Source organism: Oenanthe melanoleuca, chromosome 8 (genome assembly GCF_029582105.1).
Source record: "Oenanthe melanoleuca isolate GR-GAL-2019-014 chromosome 8, OMel1.0, whole genome shotgun sequence".
In the NCBI taxonomy this organism is placed as follows: domain Eukaryota; kingdom Metazoa; phylum Chordata; class Aves; order Passeriformes; family Muscicapidae; genus Oenanthe; species Oenanthe melanoleuca.
This window is the reverse complement of record NC_079342.1, coordinates 3,891,451-3,912,947: the sequence shown is the minus strand read 5'-3', so window position 1 is coordinate 3,912,947 and position 21,497 is coordinate 3,891,451. Positions and strand designations below refer to the sequence as shown.

Below are 21,497 nucleotides of genomic sequence, written 5' to 3'. Positions count from 1 at the left end.
GAAAACTTGTCTTCTTTATTCAAATCTTCCTCCAAGAGCCCAGCCAGGCAATTCTCTTCCTATTCTCATGCCAGTTCAGGCAGGGAGCAGGCACACAGCTGTTTGAATTTGTCCATGATAAATAAAAGTGAAGATGCAGCTCTGTGTTCAGCATCACTCCCCTCACCCCTCCAGGCTGGCAGCACGGGGTGGGTGGAAATATCCTGCAGCCTTTTTTGTCCAGCTGACATTCACTGGGTGCAGTTGTTCACCCTCAGCCCAGGCTGCTGCTCTGTGCTCACTGCCAGGTCACATCTGCATTTATCTCTGCTGCAGTGCCAGAATTTAGCACAGAGGAAACTTCCAGTTCCTTTGCACTCCTCTGGAAAGCTGAGGGCTCTAAACAGTTGTGCTGTGTGAGATTTAAGGTACCTGTCAACCCATATAGAACCTTCTTTCCATGACTTAACCCTGCAGCTTCCCATCACCCCAAGGAGTCACCTCCAAACCTCAAAGATTTTTGCTGAATGCACCCAACCCTAACTCACAGTGGCCCAGCTCACCTGCTAACAGTGCCACACCTAATTAATGCCAAGTACAAAGTGATTTATCCCACCCCACACTAGCTTGGAAACGCTGCCCACCCTCCACACTGCCTGGTGAAGCTCATCTTACACACTGCTCACTTTTAAAAGTGGCTTTTTCTGCAGCTGCAGGAAGCCCCATGGGGAAGGTTATTTGCTGTTCAGGGGTGCCCTGGGTTCAGAGGTACCCCCAGGTCTGGCAGATGAGGTGCCTGACTGGTGGAGACTGAAGAAAAGCAAATTCTGCCAAGCCTTTATTCTCCCAGGGCCTGGGAGGTGGAGGGGTTAAGACCTGATAAGGAATCTCTCCTCCAGAAGAGCATCAGATTAAATCTGACCTACAAGCAGAAGGTGTTCCTACTAAATTGCCCCTACAAAGGAAAATTGGTCCCCAGCTGGTCCCTCCCCCACTGACTTTGTGTTAACTTGCAGCATTTCTTGTGTTCTTGTAGGGGAAGTAAAAAACCTGAGCAAGCTTTAAAGGGAGAAGCAATATTTGTGAGGAAACCCCATGGAAAGTTAACCAGGGGATTCAGCTCTGGGAAAATTGCACAATTTAATATTAAAAAGCTTTTTGTTTCCTTTTTTTTTGTGATAAATAAAAGGGATATGGGGCACAGAAGCAGTTATTAATGAAAACCAAGGGAAGTATTAGCATTTTTTTAACAGTGAGGCCAAGGAGCTGGTGGGACAGCTGGCCAAGGGATGTGGTAAATCCCATTTAATCTGGCACCTTCACACTGAGCCTGGATTTCTTCCTAAAGGACTTGCTTGGCCATGGGCTACAAAGCTAAATGACTCCTAAGAGAGGACTGGAGCATCAATAATTTGTTGATGGGCAGTGTTGGTGACTCTCAGATGGCTGAGCTGGACCTTCTATGGACCAGACTCCCCCCAGATCCATTCAAGGGGATGCTTAGGCTGCCCTGCTGAAAAGAATTACCTCTCCTGAATTAAGCAGTGTTTTTTCAGCTGCAATCATCTCATCATTTACAAGCAAAACTTTCATAGACTTTTTCTGGGTTTTATTGTTTTCCCATGGAAAGAAATACCTTGTAAAGAAAAAAATAAATCTCTTTTTTTTTTTTTTTTTTTTTTTTTTTTTTTTTAATAAAAACTCCAGCAGGCTTTTCTCTCCCTCCCCTAAGCCTTGGTAGTTATTCTTCCTTTAATTTAAGCAAGGCTTGTATCAGTTGACATTATACTTGTGCTTACTTGACTTGAGGTAAACATGGCTAATCCTGCTTAAAAATGAACTAAGAATATCTACTCAGTTTAATGAAATGGATTAAAATTTTACCTCATATTAAACATTAACAACTTTTCTTGTTCAGACAAGCCCTGGGAGGCTGGAGCAGTGTTATTAATTTGCCTTCAACATCACTAAAATTTCTTTGAAAATAAGCAAATTACGTACTTGTGTAGAAGGCAGATCCCTTTGAAAGGATGGTGCTCACAGGAGATCTGGCTCCCTTTCTTCTCTGCATAAAAAGAGTCTTTCTTTTTTAGATTTTATTCCCTTTTTAACATTTTATTTTCTTCCTGAGCTCCTCATTGAAACAGCACCATTCTTTCTGTTCCATTCACGGTGTTTCTTCAGGGGAAAGATCAGCCCAGGAAGAATGAAATGCTCCTTTATTTAATTTATATCTCAGGCTGACCTCAGCTCACACACACTCACACCACACACCTGGAAATGGAGATGTCAAAGCGTGGTGGGAAAACCCAGCTTTGCACACCAGATTTGTTTCAATTTGTCCCTTTTTCAGCTGGGACAGAGAAGTCACACTTTATTTCAAGTTTTGGTGTATTTTGGATGATTTCAAAGGCTTCAGGAGCGAGCTGAACCCACCCCAATTCCCGTTCATCCCACCCGTGGATGTGCGTGCTCTTTTTGGTGTTTTGGTGGTTGTGCTCCTCGACTTTCTGCTGACACGTGGAAACGCTAAAAGGTGTTTTTCTTAAATAACAGCCCATTGTTCCAGCTGGTTATGAACCCTCTGCACGCAGCCAGAGCAAACCCTGCCGAGTTCATGCCTTGAGACGCCGCAGGTGCTCGGCGCTGAATTGCCGGGCAGGCTGCGCGCTCCCGAAACGCGGCTCCGGGAGTCACCTCAGAGGGGGGAAATAAATAAATAAAGGAGCCAAGAGGGTTATTTTCAGGGTTCAAGACCAGAATTAATCTCTCCGCGAGGGCAGGGCACTATATATTCAAAGCAGCGCTGCCTGCCAGGTGCCGCCGCGGTGGCAGGAACTCGCAGAACGAGACTTTCTAAGGAAACTGGGAGATGTTCCCGGTGACTTCGCTCCCTTCCAGCTACGGATAGGATGAGGCGGGGATTCATCACAACCAGCCGGATCGTCATTACCCAAACACACACACATAGGTGTAGTCTGTGCCCCGAGGAAATTGTAACTCGAGACAAGCTAACGCAGGCACTCCTGCGCCGGCTGGTGCCAGTGGGGGTGGCGTGCAAAGGTGATAATTGAAAGTTGTTGGGTTTTGGGGTTTGTTTGTGTGTCTTTTTTTTTTTTTTTTTTTTTTTTTTTTTTCTTCCCCGCTGAGTCAACAGGAGGTTGTTTTCTACCTTCTGCTTCCTTCAGTGAAGGTGACAACTTCTGTTCGGTTTTGCCGGGTCATGCAAGCAGTCAGGGCTGTGCCCGGAGCATCACCTGGCACCCCGGGAACACGGGTAGGAAAGTCTGGAGGAGATGGGCAGTAGCTCCTATCTGTAGGCAGGTGTTGACAGAAGCCAGCAGGCAAGTGACTCACTCCATTCCTAAAAATCTGTACCTCTGATCTGGCGTCCAGAGGAAAAGGTAAACAGCAGGGAGGAATCGCCTTTTGAGAGAACAGTGGATGAAGGCAAGGGGTGTGCCAAAGAGAGGGGGGGAAAATGCAGGTGAAGTGAAGGGACAGCTGTGCTGCACCCCAGCCATGGATGTGGGCTTGACAGCAGCCAGGACCTCAGCCCAACACATCCTCTCCACGGACGAGCGTTGGTTTCGGCTTCACAAAGAGCTGGGTGAAACCTTCGGACACCCAAAACAAGTCAGGCTTGGAGCATGAGACAAACAGGTCTCTGCTTGTGGGGCGAATCTCCTCCCTCCCCCTCCCGTGATTGAGAGCTTCATATCCGAGAATCATTGAGCAGAAGTAGAGCAGCTCCAGCCCCTGCAGGCTGCCAAGGCGTTCTTGCTGAGTGAAGCTGTTCAGGCGCAGAGACACTGCCGGACCCGGGGCTTGCGTAAACCTCCCTCCCCCTGCAACAAAAGCCCTGCTCCCATGGCAGTCAGGTGCACACACCAACCCCTGCCTTTGAAAACGTGTTCAACCGGTCCCTGCGCAAAAAAAAAAAAAAAGACAGGTTTGACCAGAACGTCCCCTTGTGCAGAGAGGCTCTGCCAGGCGGGCCCCAGCATCAAAGGCAGACAGCTGGGTGCTCCACAGCCCCTGATTAGCATCAGCATGAGCAGAGCCCGGTGTTCGCAGCACTAAAGGCCACCAGCAGCACCCAGCCCCGGGCTCCAGCAGCACGTCTGGTGTGCCTGAGTGCATCTGGGTTTGTGCAGCCGGCTGCCTCCTCAGGAGAGCTGCAGGGAGCGGCAGCGGGCGGACCCCAGGGTGCTCCGGCTGCTCAGCATCCCTGCAGGAAGGACCAGGCAGCTCCAGCTGCACCTGCAGACACTGCAGAAAGTGGTGGCCTCAGGATGCCAGAGCTCAGATGGATTTGGGGTGGTTTTTTTCCATTTCACCTATTTATTTTCTCTTCCTTCCTGCCCCTCAGGAAGCAAGGGCGGTAGATGCATCCTGTCACCATACTCATGGTTTGTGGTACCCACAACTCTGCTCTTTTGGTTTTCACTTCTCTGTGGGGTTTCATTGAAATGCACATTTAAAATCAGTCCTTATTCCTCCTAGCATTGGAATATTCCTCTGTTTTTGGCTCTGTGGACCTTGCCTTTTCCCATGCTGCCAGAAATGACCACTTCTCCTAATCTCCAGGCAGGTGAGCCCCAGTAAAGTTCCACCCACCCTCCCAGCTGTCGTGCAAAGCTCCCAGGGTGGGATGGAATGGGACAGCACGGGAGAGGCGGGCAGGAAGCAGAGGAGGAAACAACCATTGCTCAGCCACAAATAGGACTTGGCACTGCTGATGCTCAGCCCCACGTTAGAGTTCAACCCTGCTGCCTTCCACAGGTTTATCCATGGCCTTTTCTCCCTCTCACACATCCTGAGATCCCGTGACTCGCCAGCCCTGCTGCCCTGCCCGGGCTCTTATCACCTCCTGTGCTGCTTCCCTTCTGACCCTTCTCCAAGCGCTCCCCTTTCACCCAGACATCTGTATCCCTGTTTTTTTCCAAGGAGCTGGGGTTAGGATGCAAGCACACACTTTCCTCAGCCCAGAGCCTGCTGGCTCTGCACATGGAGGGCTCCACAGGCAGATGGGGCACTGCTTCCTCCTCCCATGGGTGTTTCCTAGACACAGGCAATGCATTTTGGAGATAAACTGGGGATTAAGAGCCTGTCCTCACAGCCACTGCCCCCAAGCTGAAGTCTCACCTCTGCAGCACACTCAACCTCCAAACACTCTCAGATCACACGTGGCACCATGAAAACTCCCTCTGCACTCGGGACAGGTGCGGGTTTGCGAAGTTTTTCCGCGCGTAATAAAATTTTACTCCTAATTAGGATAATAATAGCAAGTGCTAGCTCAGTTCTGCTGGCTTAATTTCCACCTGCTCTTTCTTTGCAGTTTGATGTGGTATTTGCTTCCTGTCATGCATTCTTGCATATGATTTCTGTGCCGTGTTATCTCGCTGATGTGGTTCGCTAAGGAGTGGTCGAAACGCGGCTCTGACCGTGTCTCACCACCAACAAGTTCATTTGCCTCTGTAGGAGGAAAAAAATAACAATAATAATAATAATAATTAAAAAAATAAAAAATAATAATAAAAAATCCAGGCTGCCTCCTAACTGTGTGCTGTGCACATGTGCCTCTCTGAGCACATGTTGTTGTGAGATTTTTTTCTGTTTTCTTCTTTCCCCTCCCACCTACATTTGCAACCCAGCTAGCTGCAATATTTAGTTCAGCTGCCAAGTGCCTGCTTTTTGTGGGAAAGGTGTTTGTGCAGAGCATAGATGGGAGCCCTCATAGGCAGGGCCTGTCCAGGACAACCAGCAATTGTGCCTCCTCAGACCTTATTTCACTTCAATAATGTTTCTTTAAAGCTTGTAAGATTGTTAAAGGGATGCCTTCAGTAAAATGGGATTTGTTTTAAGAGTGGATATAGAAAAGGGAAGATCAATGCAAACCCAGAAGTTTCCCCCAGCCAGGAGCTGGTGGGACCTTGTCATCACTCCCATAGAAAATGGCATCTGGTCCTTTTTATCCAGCTGCCCTCCTGCACCATCACATCCCAAAATGTCATCCAACATCCCCATCACACCTCCAATCATCCTACTGGGCAAGGACTCTCTTTTTCTGGCAAGGAAAGGGCAACCCAAAGACAGAATGCAGCTTGCACCAAGATGTTTAGTTGTGTTATGAGCTTTTATTTAAAAAGCACATTTATACAGCAATAATTTCGCAGATACAAACTTCAATTTTGTATTCTACAAAAGTCTTTGAATATTCTTCTCTTTACAAAATGGAACATTACAAAAATACAGACAATTTAATATGTTTTTTTTTTATACAAATGTCTCTAATTGTAGTTATTTTCATTAAAATATTACTACCACAGAACTACAATATTTTAGTCGACTATAAAAAAATTAATTCAATGCTTTTTTAAGCAGCAAAATGTAAATAACACAGGTCAGGACACAGTTTATAGTCATAGTGGATATATCTAAAATTGTTTCAGAAATAATATTTTACATAGTTAATTTTTAAGGTTTTATACATTATTTATATAATATTTATAATATAAAAAAAAAAAACAAACATAGCTTGCTATAAGTTGAAATGATAGGACGGATTCTGTGAGGAGGATGTGCAAATGGCCGTTCTGCGTGCTCTGCGGGATCCCTTTGCAAACGCTCGTGGAAGGGCTGCAAACCAAGCACCTGTGGCTTCTGGGCAAGAAAGAAAACCCAGCATCTCACCCCAGAGAGAGGCACAGCTGATTTCCCACTGGAATGACTCAGGAAAGAAAATTCGGCATCACACCCTAGAGAGAGGCACAGCTGATTTCTCACCAGAGTGACCCAGGAAAGAAAATTCAGCATCATACCCCAGAGAGAGGCACAGCTGATTTCTCACCAGAGTGATCCAGGAAAGAAAATTCAGCATCACACCCCAGAGAGAGGCACAGCTGATTTCCCAGTGGAGTGACCCAGGAAAGAAAATCCATCATCACACCCCAGAGAGGCACAGCTGATTTCCCACCAGAGTGACCCAAGAAAGAAAATTCAGCATCACACCCCAGAGAGAGGCACAGCTGATTTCCCACCAGAGTGACCCAGGAAAGAAAATTCAGCATCACACCCCAGGGAGGCACAGCTGATTTCTCACCAGAGTGACCCAGGAAAGAAAATTCAGCATCACACCCCAGAGAGGCACAGCTGATCTCCCTCTGGAGTGACCCGGAGCACAGGACCTGGGGCTGCCCCAGGGAGGAGGAGGAGGAGGAGGAGGAGGAGAGGAGGGGATGCACAAACCGACTGACAGCCAGGCCGGGACGTGCCGCCCAGCAGCCCGTCCCAGAACTGCAGAATCCAAGTTTCCCCGGGACTCAGCCCCGGGGCCGTAGTGCGAACGAGTCTCCGGCAGAGCCGCGCTGCCCTCGCGCCGACCCGCACACACAGAACCTGCTGGGGGTTTATTCTGGGGGAAAAGGGGATGGCTGGGAAGTGAGGATGCTCTTTTCCCCCAGGGAGGCTCGGGTGGGAGCGAGCAGGGAGGAAGAGAAGAGGTTTCTCTGCAGCAGGAAGAGCTCTCCGGCGCATCTTGGGGCCGCTGGTTACAGGCGTGTAGTGTGAGCAGAGAGAACACAGACCCTTCGGAGACCTTGGACTGGGCAAGCTTCTTCTGAATTAAGTCACAGTGTGGAGGAGAGGAGGCAAAAATAAACTAGGATCAAAAAGAGGAAAAAAGCAACTCTCACAAACCAATCCCAGGTCTTGACTCAGTGCTGTTGCTCATACATAGTGCTATACAATTTAGTTGTGAGTTGTTTTTTGGTTTTTTTCTCGCAGGCATTGGAAATCATCGTCAGAAAAAAAATCTAGGATGGCCAGCTTCCCAAAAATCCCTTAGTGTTCACTGGGCTAGGAACAACTTGGTGTTCACTACAACATGAACACTCAAACCAATTGCACATCCAGAACTCCGGCACCTCTCTTTATTTGTTCGGCTTTTTGTGTTGTGTGGGGTTTTTTTTATTTTCCTTTCTCGTTGTTGCCTTTGCCTTAGTTGACCACCACCTTTCATCCAAATGTTGCAAGTTGAAAAGACCACAGAGTAAGACGTTACTGGTCGGGCAAGAAAGTCTCTCCCTACATTCTACTGTCTGATGAGATTTGAGAGCAGCAGGTAGTTGCTGTCAGCAGTCACTTTTTCTTCGCAAAAAAAAAAAAAAAAAAAAAAAAAAAAAAAAAAAAAAAAAAAAAAAAAAAAAAAAAGTTTAAAATACAACACCCATCTGATTCCTCGAAGTTCTACACCATGTTGTGATGATTATTCCTCTCAATGATGTCCACAGGTGAAAGGATCTCCTTCCGGATGGGAGGTGGAGGCAGGCAAGTCTTTGTCTTGGGCTTGAAGAGATCTGAGACGTAAAACACCTGCAGGAAGAAGTGGAAAAAGCAAACTCAGCCACAGTGGGCAATGCTTTGTTCAGAAAGTTGGTTTACAGAACATATACACATCTTTAAGCTGCAAAAATAGCACAGTTTGAATGCCTGCCCCTAACAGCTGTGAAATCCCAAGCTCCTGCTACCACCTTTCTGTACAGCAGAGAAAAAGGCTCAGACCTCACAAAACTGTAACAACACGAGAGGACAACTTAATTTCTCACTGTGTAATCACCGAGGGCAACAGCCAGACCTCGGGTTGAAAAGCCAGGAAACAGATCCACGGCCTGCACTCCAATAAAATAACAAAGGTCTCCAAAGGGCTGGCCTGACTCATCCTGAGTGGTCTCAGGGATAGAGTGGTGTGAAACAGTTCATTCGGGCAGGCATCAGGGAGGCAATTAAAAGCTTTCAAGTCAAACTGCGTTAAAAGCTATCAGCAGTGAGTCAATGGCAGCCATGCTCCTCACACCCCACCAGAGCAGGGCTGGGGTCTGGGGGAAGCCAAGGGCTAGGGAGAGGAGGAGCTGTTCCTGATCCTTCTTCCTCAGTATGCCGTGATGTAACCCCTCTCCCGGATGTGAAAACGCCAGTGCCTGGCAATTTCGGAAGGCAGCAACACAATAAGAAACAAAGTGCTGGGAGGAAACTTCCACATCCTCCTTTGGCAGCAGCAGCATGGAGCTTATCAGTCCTCCAGGAGTGGGGCACTTTCACCCCTGCCAAACCCCAGCCCCGTGCCAGAAGGGAAAAGAGTCAGACAGCACAGACCCTCTGGATGGAGCAAGAAGTGGCAAGGATTCATCATTTTGTCACCTGGTGCCACAGCCCCAAACTTCCGTCCTGCCACGCGCTGCCTCTGCCAGCCCAAACCTGATGGCTCTCAGAAATCCTTAAACCCCAAACATCTGGACTTTGCTGAGCTGAAATCCCAGGATGAGCAGCACATGGCTGTAGGAATCAGCAGTACATTTGTTTTTTCCCCCACACTACTCAAATGCAACATTTAAGCACTTAGATAAATCAGGGGGGAAAAATAATTCCAAGGTAATCAAAGAAATAAAATTAGATTACAACTTCCAGGCTGGGTAACACAGGGAGAAGGCAAAGGTTTGTCCTACCTGCATCTCCACATTTTCTAACTACCCAGAGCCTTGTGCAGCAGGTCAAGTTGTCCTTGGAAATAACTTTTGCAAGCCCCTATCAGCACAACAGATAAGGCTCAAGCTGGACAGACAGCAAAGCTGCTGTAAGCAGCAATTTACTCCTACAGCTGTGACCAGGGATGAAGGGAGCTGAGCTGGTGTTGCTTTGTGGGAAAGCTAAAGAGCTGATGTACTAAACAGTTATTTTTCTTGATGTATGTGCTGGTGTCTGGCTGTTTGGTTGTATGACAGAGCTGATAAAGTTGTTTACAGGGCATCCAAGTGGCAGCATTTGTATGTTTGGGTAAATAACAGGATCCAGCTGATGCTCCCAAGGATCACAGGCTGGAGTCTGGCCCCTTGCTGCAGCATCCCAATGGAAAACCAGGTTGAACTGCTCTGGCACTGGTTTTCTTTTGGGTTGTTAATAACTGTAAACCCCCCATTTGTCCGGTTTGGTGCATTTCTGGTGCCATCTCGCTCATGTGTCCACCTCTGAGAGCTGGATTCAATAAAAAAGGTGTCCAACTTCTGCACCAAGGTAGCCATGACAAATCAATTTATGGGAGGAGATTGCTGAGTGCAAGAAGCATCTGGGGATTGCTTTGAGTCTGGTCCTTATTTTTGACAGGAATGAGTTATGGTGAAGTGTCATCCTGAGTATTTTTGCTTTTACTGTGCTGCTTTTCAGGGTTTCAGTCAGAGACTGGTTAAGAGGTTTCATTTCTCTTTAAACTGTATTTCACTTTAACATGGCTGGAGGTTATATAAACATTTATAGGAATCATGAAATGTGATCTTTGGGGGTTAAAAGTGTGCTAAATCCTCCTAATGCTTGAACTGTTTAACACAAAAAAGGACTAATAAACGTGCTAAGTTTTTCACTTGGATTAGCTCCATTTCCTGCAGAAGGTGCTCTCCACCCATAAAGAAAACTTGATGGGAGAAGACTGAGAGCATTTTTAGCCAATATCTCACATTCCCACTTAGCAAGTCCTATTACTTTTCCTCCTATTGAAGCAACTTTTAATGATATACAGAGAGGTTAAAACAACTCCTCTGATCAGCACTGGGAGCACGTCCTCCTGCCATCTCCCCTGTTCCCTCTCCCTCAGATGAGACACACACCACACAACACACAGCAAGCTGCCTACAAGGCACACACAAACTATTTCTATTTGAGAAATCCTTGTTGCATTTCACCCTGGGTCCAAGTCTGAATGTTTCATCAGCTGGAAGTGCTTGACATGAATGTCTTCTGCTTGTTATTTCAGGCACTGAAAGACAAACGTGTCTGCTGCAGCACGACCTGGGTTTAAGCTCGGGCAGCCTTTGGAGATGAAATCCACAATTGGTTTCTACTGAAAGGTATGGCCTGATAACTGGGGTGTTTTTACAGCCCTTGACTATCACCAGGGTGGACCTGAAGGCTTTGCTGGGAGAAGGGGTGGCTGGGAGCACCCAGGGCTGGAGGTGATGAGTCTCCAGGTCCCTCCCTCAGTTTCAACACAGCCCGTGCAGGAGAGCTGGGCAAGAACCCCCAGGACACGCCAGGAATTTCAGCAAAAAGCTGCTGAACTGCTCCTTCAGTGCAAACTCTAGGGTGTTTTGGGATGACTCTTCCTCTTGTCCTTTGCTGCCATCTCCCAAAAAGGAGGGAAGTCTGCCAGGCCCTACGAGGAAAACTCCCACCAGCAAAGCCAGGTTCTGGAGCACACTGCTGGTTCTCTGATGGAATGGGGCAAGGGCTGGGCTCAAACCCTGCCCTGAGTCCCAAACTGAAGCCTGAGATGTTCCAGGTTACTGAGCCATTCCTGCAAAGAGTTTGGACACAATTCCCCCTTCCACCAGTGGGCTGGGGGAGCAGCTCAGGCTGCCCAGGCTCCAAACCCGAGCCTGCCTGGGAAACTCCAGGCAGCTGCTTCCTATGACACAGGAAAACCATCCCAGCCCTGCCACAGCCTCCCTTCCCCAGCACAGCCTCCAGCTGCCAGAGGGCTGGGAGGGGACAGCCAGGGCTGCTGCTTGTCCCAGCCAGGAAGCATCCAGAGAGCCACTGTCCTGTGGGATCCAGGGATGGATGCACTGCCTGCTCCCCACTGCCCTCCACACAGCTCTGCTCCCACTTCCCAGCACTGACACACACTTCTCCCACCCCCTCCTTGGAGCTGCCAGCCCTGCGTGGGACAGGGGCACCAGGCAATGGCAGAACCCAACAGTTCCTGCCCACAGAGTTAGCAATGCTCCATAAAAGCTTCCCAACAATGGCATTTTTGTTTTGGCTTTGGAATATTATCAATGAGTGGGAAGTACATAAATAACCTATTTTTTCTCTCCCGGCAAAATATAATATTGGTGAATTTAACCACTTATTCCCAAGGCTGATTTACTTTTAGAAAGTTAAAAAAAAAACTACACTGAAGAAAAAACGAACAAAAAGCCCCACAAAAAGTGGTGAGCTGTTAAAATCTTGCTCTCAGGAGTTCACACAGACAAACCACCACAGTTGTCAGCTCCCCTGTGTCTGTCTGAGGCAGCTGCCTGACCTGGTGCCCCCCATCCTGCCAACTTAAAGCATCTTCAAGTGTCACTCTGAGTTACAGGGCTGTGCAACCAGGTCACCCCTGGAGAGCAGGTGGCACAAGAACCAGCCCAGCAGCTGAAGTGGGCACAGCTTTAGTTGCCACTTTCTCAGGAGCCCTTTTGCTCTGTGCAAATCCACCAGCCATCACCCAGCCTCCTCTCCTCACTTTTTGGATGGACTGTGTGTGGAAGAGCCATAATCCCAAACACCCCAGACTCTGCTCAGCTGCTGGTGGAAACCCTTGAGAAGAGCTGGAGAAGCTTCTTGTGGAGAAGGAAACACCTTTGAACACCCTCCCAGTGCCCTGAGCTGGCCAAGCCTTTGGAGCAGAGTGCCTGCCACCGCAGGGCACCAGCCGAGCTGAGCTCTGGTGGCTGGCAAAGGCACTGCCCTTCCCACAGGAGCCCCCCAGCCCTGCTGCTGGCCACTGGGCACACTCACCACGCAGTAAGCCACCAGGGCTCCCTGTGCAAAGCCTGCCAGCACGTCGGTGGGGTGGTGCTTGTGGTCGGAGACGCGCGACAGCCCGGTGTAAAACGCCATCATGATGAGCGTGAACTGCAGCAGGGGACGCAGCAGGCGGGCTCCCTTCCACGTGAATCTGGCCTGCAGATAGAACTGTGGGAACAGAGGGGAGCAGACAGACAGAACAAACAGAAAGAGTTGTGTTAATGTGCCCGAATTCGCCTGAAAACGCAGCAGTAACTGGTCTGTTGGGTGGCTGTGGCTCAGGGAGGGGGAGCTGACGAAAAGGAAGGATGCTCTTTGCACCTCTGTGGCCTCTGGAGGGATTTTTAACCCATGGAGGGGATGAGGACAGAGGTGGATGGGCACAGCCCTTCCTCAGTGAGCCAGGACCAGGAGACTGGGACCCCCCTGCACTCCAGCTCTGCTTCAGCCTCCACCCAACACTGCATCCCAGCAAAGAAATCCCTCCCCAGCATTACTAATGCACAAAACGAAACCAAGATCCCAAATCTGTGGTATTTAGGACTCATACCATCTCTCAGAGGAGAAGGAAGAGTCAATGCAGCATGCTAAACCTTCAGAGCCATCCTGAGAACTCCCAGACATGGCAATAACCACCAACAATGTGCCCAGTGCCACCCTCCAACACGCCCATCACGTTTCCCAGCCCGAGCCCCGGGCTTTGAGGGAAACAGAGAGCAGCTGCCCCACTGCACAGCCTGGGAATGGCCTCCCTGGGTGGGACTGGCAGGCAAAGCCAGAGCAGGCTGGGGTGATGTCAAGCAGGAGTGCAGCCCTGCCGTGACTATCTCGGCGCGTTTCCGCTGCACGGCCGGCTCCTGTGGGAAACGGGAAGCTGGGAGGGAAGAGAGGGCAGGAAAACAGCAGCTCCTGCCCTGGATGAGAGCAGGGAGGAAGGCTGTGGGAAGGGAGGGACACCACAGCAGCCTGCAGGCTCTGTTCTGCTCAGCTCCTGCAGCCCAGCTTGGCAGCTCTGCCCTGTTCTGCTCTGCTGGCCCCCAAATGAAGCCCTGGAGTCACAGCCAGTGTCCTTCAAGGGGCTCTGCTACATCAGAGGGCTGCAGAGGGGTTTGCTCCCCCTTTATGGTCCCTTTTACACACCCAGAGCAGTTTGCACCGCCTTGATATGAAAGGGAGTGAAGCTCTCACTGGGTTCCCTGAAACCACAAATAACCTAATGGCAACATAAAAGCATAAAATGACCTATAAAAGCAGAACTAATTGGAAAGCTGATAAGGGGGAAGCATCATTTTGGCCAATTTATTATGTTTGGCTGTTGCATAAACACTGTATTTCCCTTTTAGGAAAGAACACACGCTGGGCTCTTCAGAAGAAATGAAACATCACATCATCTGAATGGAGCAGATGCTCCAAATTATCCAGATTGTTAGCCAATTAACATGGAAGGGAGCAGCACCAAAACAGCTCAGAGCTGGCTAGTGCACATGGTGATTCTGGGGAACATATCTGCACACCAGCCCCAGCCTGGGAACAGAGCCATGACCCCATGGAGCACATCCCACACCCCACACCAGGGTCCCTTCCATCCCAAACCATTCCATGGTTCTGTTTTCATGTCCAAGAGCCTCAACTCAGCCCAGGTGACAGTGCAAAACTCAGGTTCCAGTGTGCTGCTGCTGTTGCAGAACAAAAATAGCTCCAAGTGTTATATATTATAAACCATCACTCTCAGCTCTACCAGAAAGACTTGAAACTTGTTGTCTTATTTTAATCTTCTGTCTTTGTCCTATCAAATCCCTTAAGAAGGAAATTTGCTGCTGTATAATCTAACATTTATCACTTTTGCACAATCTGGACAACTCAAATCTTTCCATCCCACAAGCCTGAACTGAAAAAGACATCTAGAGGTGAGTGTGCAAAGTATCACTTAAAAATGAACAATAAAAAGCAAAGTTTGAAGTCACAATAAATTAGGTACTTCTGGGGCTGAACTGTGTCCCTCATGTGCAATCTTCAGCCCTGGAAAAGGAGCAAAAAGCAGTGTGGCACCAGAGGGGGTGTGCTGGGTGTTCCCCAAGTCCCCAGCACCCAACTCACACCCACACCTGTGTCTTGGAGGACTAAAACCCACCTGAACAGATGTTCCTCAGACACTGCAACACCAGTGTGAGGAGGTCAACTGAGCTCTTTTACTGCCACAATAAAGGCAATGGAAAAATTGCTCTTTATTCCCCATTCACAAGGACAAAAAAAGAGGGTAACAGCACTCCTCATATTCCACAGGTATTTTATGAACATGCAGTGTTACAAACATTGCTCTCAAACACCAGGATCCTCTAAATACTTTCAAGGTAAGACTTGGGGTGCTCCAAACTTTGCCCCTGCCCTCAGTATGAAAGAAAACCCCAGTTAATAAGACAAGGTCAAAAAGTGAAAGTAGAATTTAGGGGCTGAAAGGATCAGAATTTCCCTAAAGCAGGAATTAGTGCTATTACCAAGAAATGGGAAGTTCCTGGAAATTTATCTGAAAATCTGCTTATGAAGGTGTTTTTGTTGTTTTTGGGTTTTTTTGGTCCTGGGAGTAAATCTGAAATGCTGCCTGCTACAGCCTGACAGATTTGGATGGGAATGTGGAGCTGGAATGGAGCCCTTCCCAGGAGGGGGTGGAAGAGCAAGACCACAACCAGGGGTTATTTCCACCACAGATCATCACAGGGCAGCACAAACCAGGAGCACCAAGGGGAGCAAGGATGGGTGAAAGAGGATCCCACAGAGTGGGAGTGATCTGGAGTTCCCATCCACTGTCTCCTGGCAGAGGCTGAGTTACCACAAAGCAGATGGCTTGAGGGACATCACACCACTCCCCCTGTGCCAGGGGATTTCCAGAGTCCCACAGCCACACACAGCCCCTGAGCAAGCCCAGGAGGAGCTGGCAGGGCTCAGAGCATCACCTCCAGCCTCCTGGAAATCCCAGAAATCCCTTCACACTCTCCCCACCACAGGGCTGGACTCCCCCAGGCACAGCCCTTAGTCACACCTAAAGTTTCCTTCTGGGAAACAGCTGGCTTGTTCCTGGCTGCCTGACCCCAAGTGACCTCCCTCTCCAGCCCCATCTGTGAGCAGAGTGCTACCCAAAGTGCTCCAGCACTCTCTTCAGCCATCCCACTCCAACTCATCCCAGTGCAATGCACTGCCCTGGCTGGACAAAGCCAGCTGGAGGCTGGGGAATGCACAATTTGGCTTTTAGCACCAAGCTGGCCACAAGGGAAGGACAGGAGATGGGCAAAGACCTCTCAGCACGTGCTGTTTGCCTCTTCCCTGCCTTTGCTGAGTGCACAGCACCCTCTCACCCCATCAGAAATGTCCCCAGCAGCTCAGTTCACAGCTCAGCCTCGGACTCTGATTAGTTCCATTTTAATCTGTCCTTAGGTCACCACTAAACTCAACTCCAAGTCCACCAACCACCCCTGAGGTTCCTTCACAAGGGCACATCACTGCTCAGCTGTTCCCAGGGCACCTTCTCCATCCCACAGCTCCAGGGATAACCCTCACATTCCCCTGACACATCAACCCAGCACCATCTCTCATTTTCCATTTACATCAATAGAACACACCACAACCCACTCTGAATTCTTCTGCTTCACCCACTGACACATATTAAATACACAAGGTTTGCATGCATTTTACCCAGAATCAGCCAACGTTGCTGAAGGATATTAATTCATCTTTTCTGATATTTAAATTTAACCTTTCTGCACTCTTTGAGTGATTTCAGTCATGCTGCAGACAGATCAGCATTATGGTCTCACATGCAAGAGGGGAGTGGAAAGCACCCACTGCTCCCTGCAAAGACTCCCCCACATCCACAGGAACAAAACAAAGAGGTGCAGCTCCAGAGGGCTGCAAGGAATAAGCTGTTCCATACCTCCTCTTTCCTCAGCCTGCTATAAATATGTATTACAGCTCACTCACCCAAGGAGTAACAAAGCAAGGAAAATTAGGACAAAGAGGATTACCCAAGAGTTATTTCCCCTTTTAAATTTTTTATACAAAGGCCTGATGTTAATTGAGTATTCCTGGTGACAAGAAGGCTGCGAGAAACTCAGCCCTGAAGTCTCAGCATTTAGAGCTCAATCCCAGGGGATTTTACTGTGTTGCAAGTGCCTTTCCCTGGGACTTTTCCTCAAAGCCCTCCAGGGCTTGGCATCCACCAGTGTTTTCCATCTAGGAGCCCACGGATAGCACAGGGCTGTGCTGCTGTGCCAGGAAATGGGGAAGCTGTGGTCACTCATCCTCTGCTCACTGAATATCTGGGCAAATCCAGCCCCACGCTGCAGGCAAAGCCCTGTGGGATGTGTGGGAATCCATGGCTCTTTTAATAGCCTGACTGGAATTCTCTGGCACCCGTCTCCACCAGGTGAAGCACACTTGGAAACATCTGAATTCAGAATGGGCTCCGAGGGTGAAGGCAGGGAACGGCAGGAAAGACGGGAAGTGACTTATCCTTGAAATATGGAGTATTGTTCAGCCAGGAACCCGCTGGGGACACGGCTGATCTGCCAGGCCTCTGCAGGACACAGCCCCACTCTGCAGAAGCTCCTGGCACACTGCTGGTATCCAAAGTGTAGGCAGCAACCTGCTGCAGCACAGCCCTCACTTCCCAGGAACAGGGGAGCACCCTTTTTTTTTTATCCTGCTTCCCTGATGATTCCCTGATGATTCCCTGATGATTCCCTGATGATTCCCTGATTATATCCATCAAACACACCTCCTGCAAGCACTGCAATGGTGGATGCCACACTTCTAACCAGGCTTTCAAAACCCCAGCTCATTCATTGAGGTGGGCAAGACAGCAGGGTTTATCTTGCATCTAATCAAATCCCTCTGGCTCACTATAGTCTCTTTTTTCTTGTAATTATTTTTTGATATTATCAGCCTCTCCAATGTGTCAGATTTGCTGCCTCCCTTTTTCTGTGAGATTTCTCTGTCAGGCTCTGGCAGTGACCAGGCAGCTGGAGTGATGGAGAGCAGGGTGCTGCTAGGCAAGCTGGAATCACAGAATCATTTAGGTGGAAGAGAGCCTAAAGACTGTTACCTCACCTGTCTTGTCTCAAGTTGTCTTTTTTTCCCTTCAGTTTATCACCAAATACTTGATGTAATTTTTCCTGACTTCTTAAGGCACAAGGCAACTGGACAGCTGGTCCAGACAGAGTCTGCTACCAGCCATATCACAGTTTTGGGACAAGGTAAAAATTAAAAATAAAATAATTTTAAAAGGATTGCCTCCTCCATAGAGAGGGCTAAGTGGAGCAGAGGTTGTGGGGCAAAGCAGCAATGGAGAATGAGCCATGCAAGTTTCTGTGCATCCTGTGGGAACTTGGAACACACTCTGCAGTTTTGGGGTCTCTGCCACCAGTCCCCCAAGCTCTGTATTCCCATTTGTTTCTCACCTGCTCCACAAGAGCTGGATTTTCAGAAAAACGTATGGAAAAAAAAAATTTGTCCAGCAACATGCAGAAAATGGGTCAAGCCCTGGTAGAGAAACCATCACCACCTTAACAGGGACTGGCAGTTCTTTGCTGTTCCCAGATGCCTGAAAATATCTCAGGGCTGACTTATCTGGCTGCCCCCAGAAATAAATGACTGCCTGTGTGAGTGATGGCTTCCAAACTCAGCTCAGAAAGTTTTATGATGGGCTGAGCCTCCTCTGAAGCATCACCAAGGCAGCTCTTCATTGTAACAGGGCTGGGAGGAAACAGCCAAAACGTTCAAATGTTTTCCAAGAACAAAATAAGAGGGAAAACAAAGAAAGAATTTAATGTGCTGCCCACAACTGCCTGGAAAGCTCAGTTATAGGAGTTGCTCACAGGGAGGGGGATCCAAGGCTGAAAAGGCAGGAGGGAGCAGTGGTCACTTATCTTCCAGAGGGTAAGGGAGGGGGGAGCACTGCTCACAGATAAAAGCTCATGTTTCATGTTTTTATCAGTGCTGTGCTGTTCCTCTGCTTGCAAATCTGAGATTACCAGGGATGGAGGAGGAGCACAAATCTTAAAAGCAGCATGGAACTCGATTTTTGATGAAATAAATAACTTAAAAAAAGGAAAGTCAGACCCAAACCCCTCTGAGCCCCCCCAGAAGGGAGTGTGTGTGTGTCCAGCCCCTGTGGGCCCTGCAGGAAGCAGCTTGGCAGCCACCCCAGCCCCAGCCCAGGCAGGAAGGGCAGAGCCATTCCTCACTGACAAAGGAAAACGAGTCCCAGCCCTCCCCTCCGGATCCAGGCGGGCACAGGCTGCTCCACCTGCCCCTCTGGCACATTTCAGAACCAGGCATCACCTCCTAACACAGCAGCACATCCTCCCCCTCCATCCCATGGAACCTTTTGGCTCACCCCAAACTCTCCTCACTGGAAACCACAACGTGGGGTGAACAGAATTGCACAGGCTGTCCACAAATTTAGCAGGATTTGGATTTAATTGCCACCTTGGCCACATCCCAAAGCTCAGCTGTCATCCCAGGAGTCTCTATCCTAAATAATACCATAGCAGCTGAGAGTGGATCTTCCCAGCTCACACTCTTATTTTTCAAAATTTCTTTCTGAAATTTTGAAATTTCAACCTATTTCCCACACCCAGCACTCATCCTGCCATTACTGCTATGGAATGTGGGACAGGGGCACAGGGGATCACTCAGCTCAGGGAGGTCACTTACCACCAAATACAGCATGGTGTAGAGGGAGAAGGATGCATGCCCAGAGAAGAAGGATTTCCTGCAAAACAAAGCAGGTGCTCAGAACCAGACAGCACAATCCCCACTATTACAATTCTGCCTGTACTATGGTGACTTGCCTGTGGCATCTGAGGGAGCCAGAGCACTCACAGCCCCAGCTCTCTGTTATAAAACCCCTGCTATCCGCCCTGCTTGCTGGTGAGGCAGAAGGGGAACTGATAGACAGGATGCTTGCATTGTTTGTCCCTTCCTGGCCTGCTCATGGGACAGCAGCTATTTCCAGGATAACCCAATAACTCATCATCTCGCCTCAAATAACCGGGAAACCCTAAAGAAATGAGAGAGCAACTTCTCCAGCTGCTTGATTGCAGCATGAGGAATGTGCCCCTGGAAAAGTCAAAAACTGGGCATGTGATGGATGTGATAGAGCTCCAAGGGGAGGCACTGCATGGTGGAGCCTTTCCTGAGGAGAAGCTCTGCTGTGACACACAGGACAGCTCAAGCTGCTCACCATGAGCTCAGCTCTGGGGCTGAATTCCCACACAGAGCAACAGCTCAGGGAAACAATAGTGTAGGAGTGAAGAGAAAGGAAAAGAAATATTGTTCAGCTGAGTGCCACACTTCCCAAGGGAAACTGCTGCTTGCTGGGATTTATGGCCTTCGCAGAAAAAGCAGCATTTATAGAATTCTAGAAAGGTTTGTGCTGCAAGGGACATCAAAGACCTACATATTCCACCCCTCTGCTATGGGTAGGGACAGCTTTCACTAGACCAGGTTGTTTAGATTTCCTTCTAAGATGGTCTTGGACACTTGCATCCACAGCATCTCTGGGCAATCTGTCCCAGTGCCTCACCACCCCCACAGGGACGAATTTCACCCTAATATCCAAACTAACCCCACTCTCAGTTCCAGACTGGAATCCTCTATTGCTGACAGGAACCTGAGACACACTGAGCTGCAGCCACCCTTGGCTTTGGGGCTCTCACCTGGCTTCCTGCACCCTGCTGTCACTTCCCCTGCAGGTGTAGTTCTGGATGTAAACTCCCTTGGCGCAGTTGATGGTGGAGAAATCCAAGTCGCACACGGCCAGGAAATGCGGCCGCAAGCGCCCGACGGACACTTTGGCAATGTCTGTGAAGGACTGGCTGATGGCACAGCCAAAAACAAAGCAGCCCACTTGCTTGTAGAGAGCTGCCACGTAGGGGTTCTGGATGAAGGAGCGGGATTTCTCCTTCAGGTAGTGGATGCGGTAGAGCTCTCCCGTTATGATCTGCCAGGGAAGCACAGCACAGAGGTCAGAGAGCAGGGAAAATGCAGAGCCAGGGTGGGGGTGAATGCAGGGCAGACACAGCTCTGGGATCTCCAGGATCTCCAGGACCCTCCAGGAGAAGCCATGGCACAGCGTCTCTCCATCCTCTCCCTCTCCCCGCCCAGTGCTCGGAATGTTGGTTATGGAAAAATCCAACAAACAAAACAAGAGTAAGTTTTGGGTTAGCACGCTGGCATATCTTTACAAAAATGAAATAACACCCCAGCATAGTGGGAAAAGAAAATTGACATACACCAGATAAAGAATTAGTGTGTGTTGGGAAGGAGAGGCCAGACCCACTACCCTCTTATCAAATTGATTTTGGAGGAAAATAAACCCACAGCCTGCTTATCTTCCTCTTTTAAAATCATTAACACAACAAGGGAAGAAACAGAAAGCCCCAAATTTTTCAGATTCTGGCCCAAAACTTGCTGCCAGCAGACCCAACTCAGACCTCTCAAGGTCTCCAAAAAAAGTCCTGCTATTCTGGGGCATTTCAAGGGGATTATGTTTTTCTTGTGTCAGGGGTGCTGAGGTTTGACAAAATCGCCATAAATCACTGTCAGGGAGCAGAGGATCCAACTTCTCACACTCATGACTCTTAAAAGCAGGTTAATGAAAATCAGGCTGTGAAATGAAGTCCAAATGTCTCACCTCTCCCAAAGAGCCAAAGATTTAAATTGTTCTCCGTCACGCTACACACCTACATTTTAAGCTCCAGATTTACAGCTTTAGGATTTCATTCATTACTCTAAATGTTTTTATACCTGAGTAATAAATTGAGGCAGGGGTTTTTGGGTACTTTTTTGGATGCCCCCTTGTTCCCTGCCTCTCTGTAGTCACGGCGACTGTGATATGTAAAATTAACTGTCAGGAAAAATGCCTTCATGTTAATCCCTTTCTGGAGCAGCCAGCAATA

The 21,497-nt window shown here is 48.8% G+C and overlaps 1 protein-coding gene across 1 annotated transcript in view; it reads right to left on the bottom strand.

Moving 5' to 3' along the window:
- Positions 1 to 6,099: 6,099 nt before the first annotated feature.
- The window catches only part of PLPP3 (phospholipid phosphatase 3), a 44,289-nt gene continuing 28,891 nt past the window's right edge, over positions 6,100 to 21,497 (bottom strand). The window contains exons 3-6 of the mRNA XM_056497577.1: positions 20,256 to 20,539; positions 19,252 to 19,309; positions 12,535 to 12,711; positions 6,100 to 8,355 (exon numbers count right to left, since the gene is read on the bottom strand). Of these exons, the coding sequence (XP_056353552.1) occupies positions 8,230 to 8,355; positions 12,535 to 12,711; positions 19,252 to 19,309; positions 20,256 to 20,539 (645 nt within the window). The 3' untranslated portion in view covers positions 6,100 to 8,229. The remainder of the gene's footprint in view (positions 8,356 to 12,534; positions 12,712 to 19,251; positions 19,310 to 20,255; positions 20,540 to 21,497) is intronic.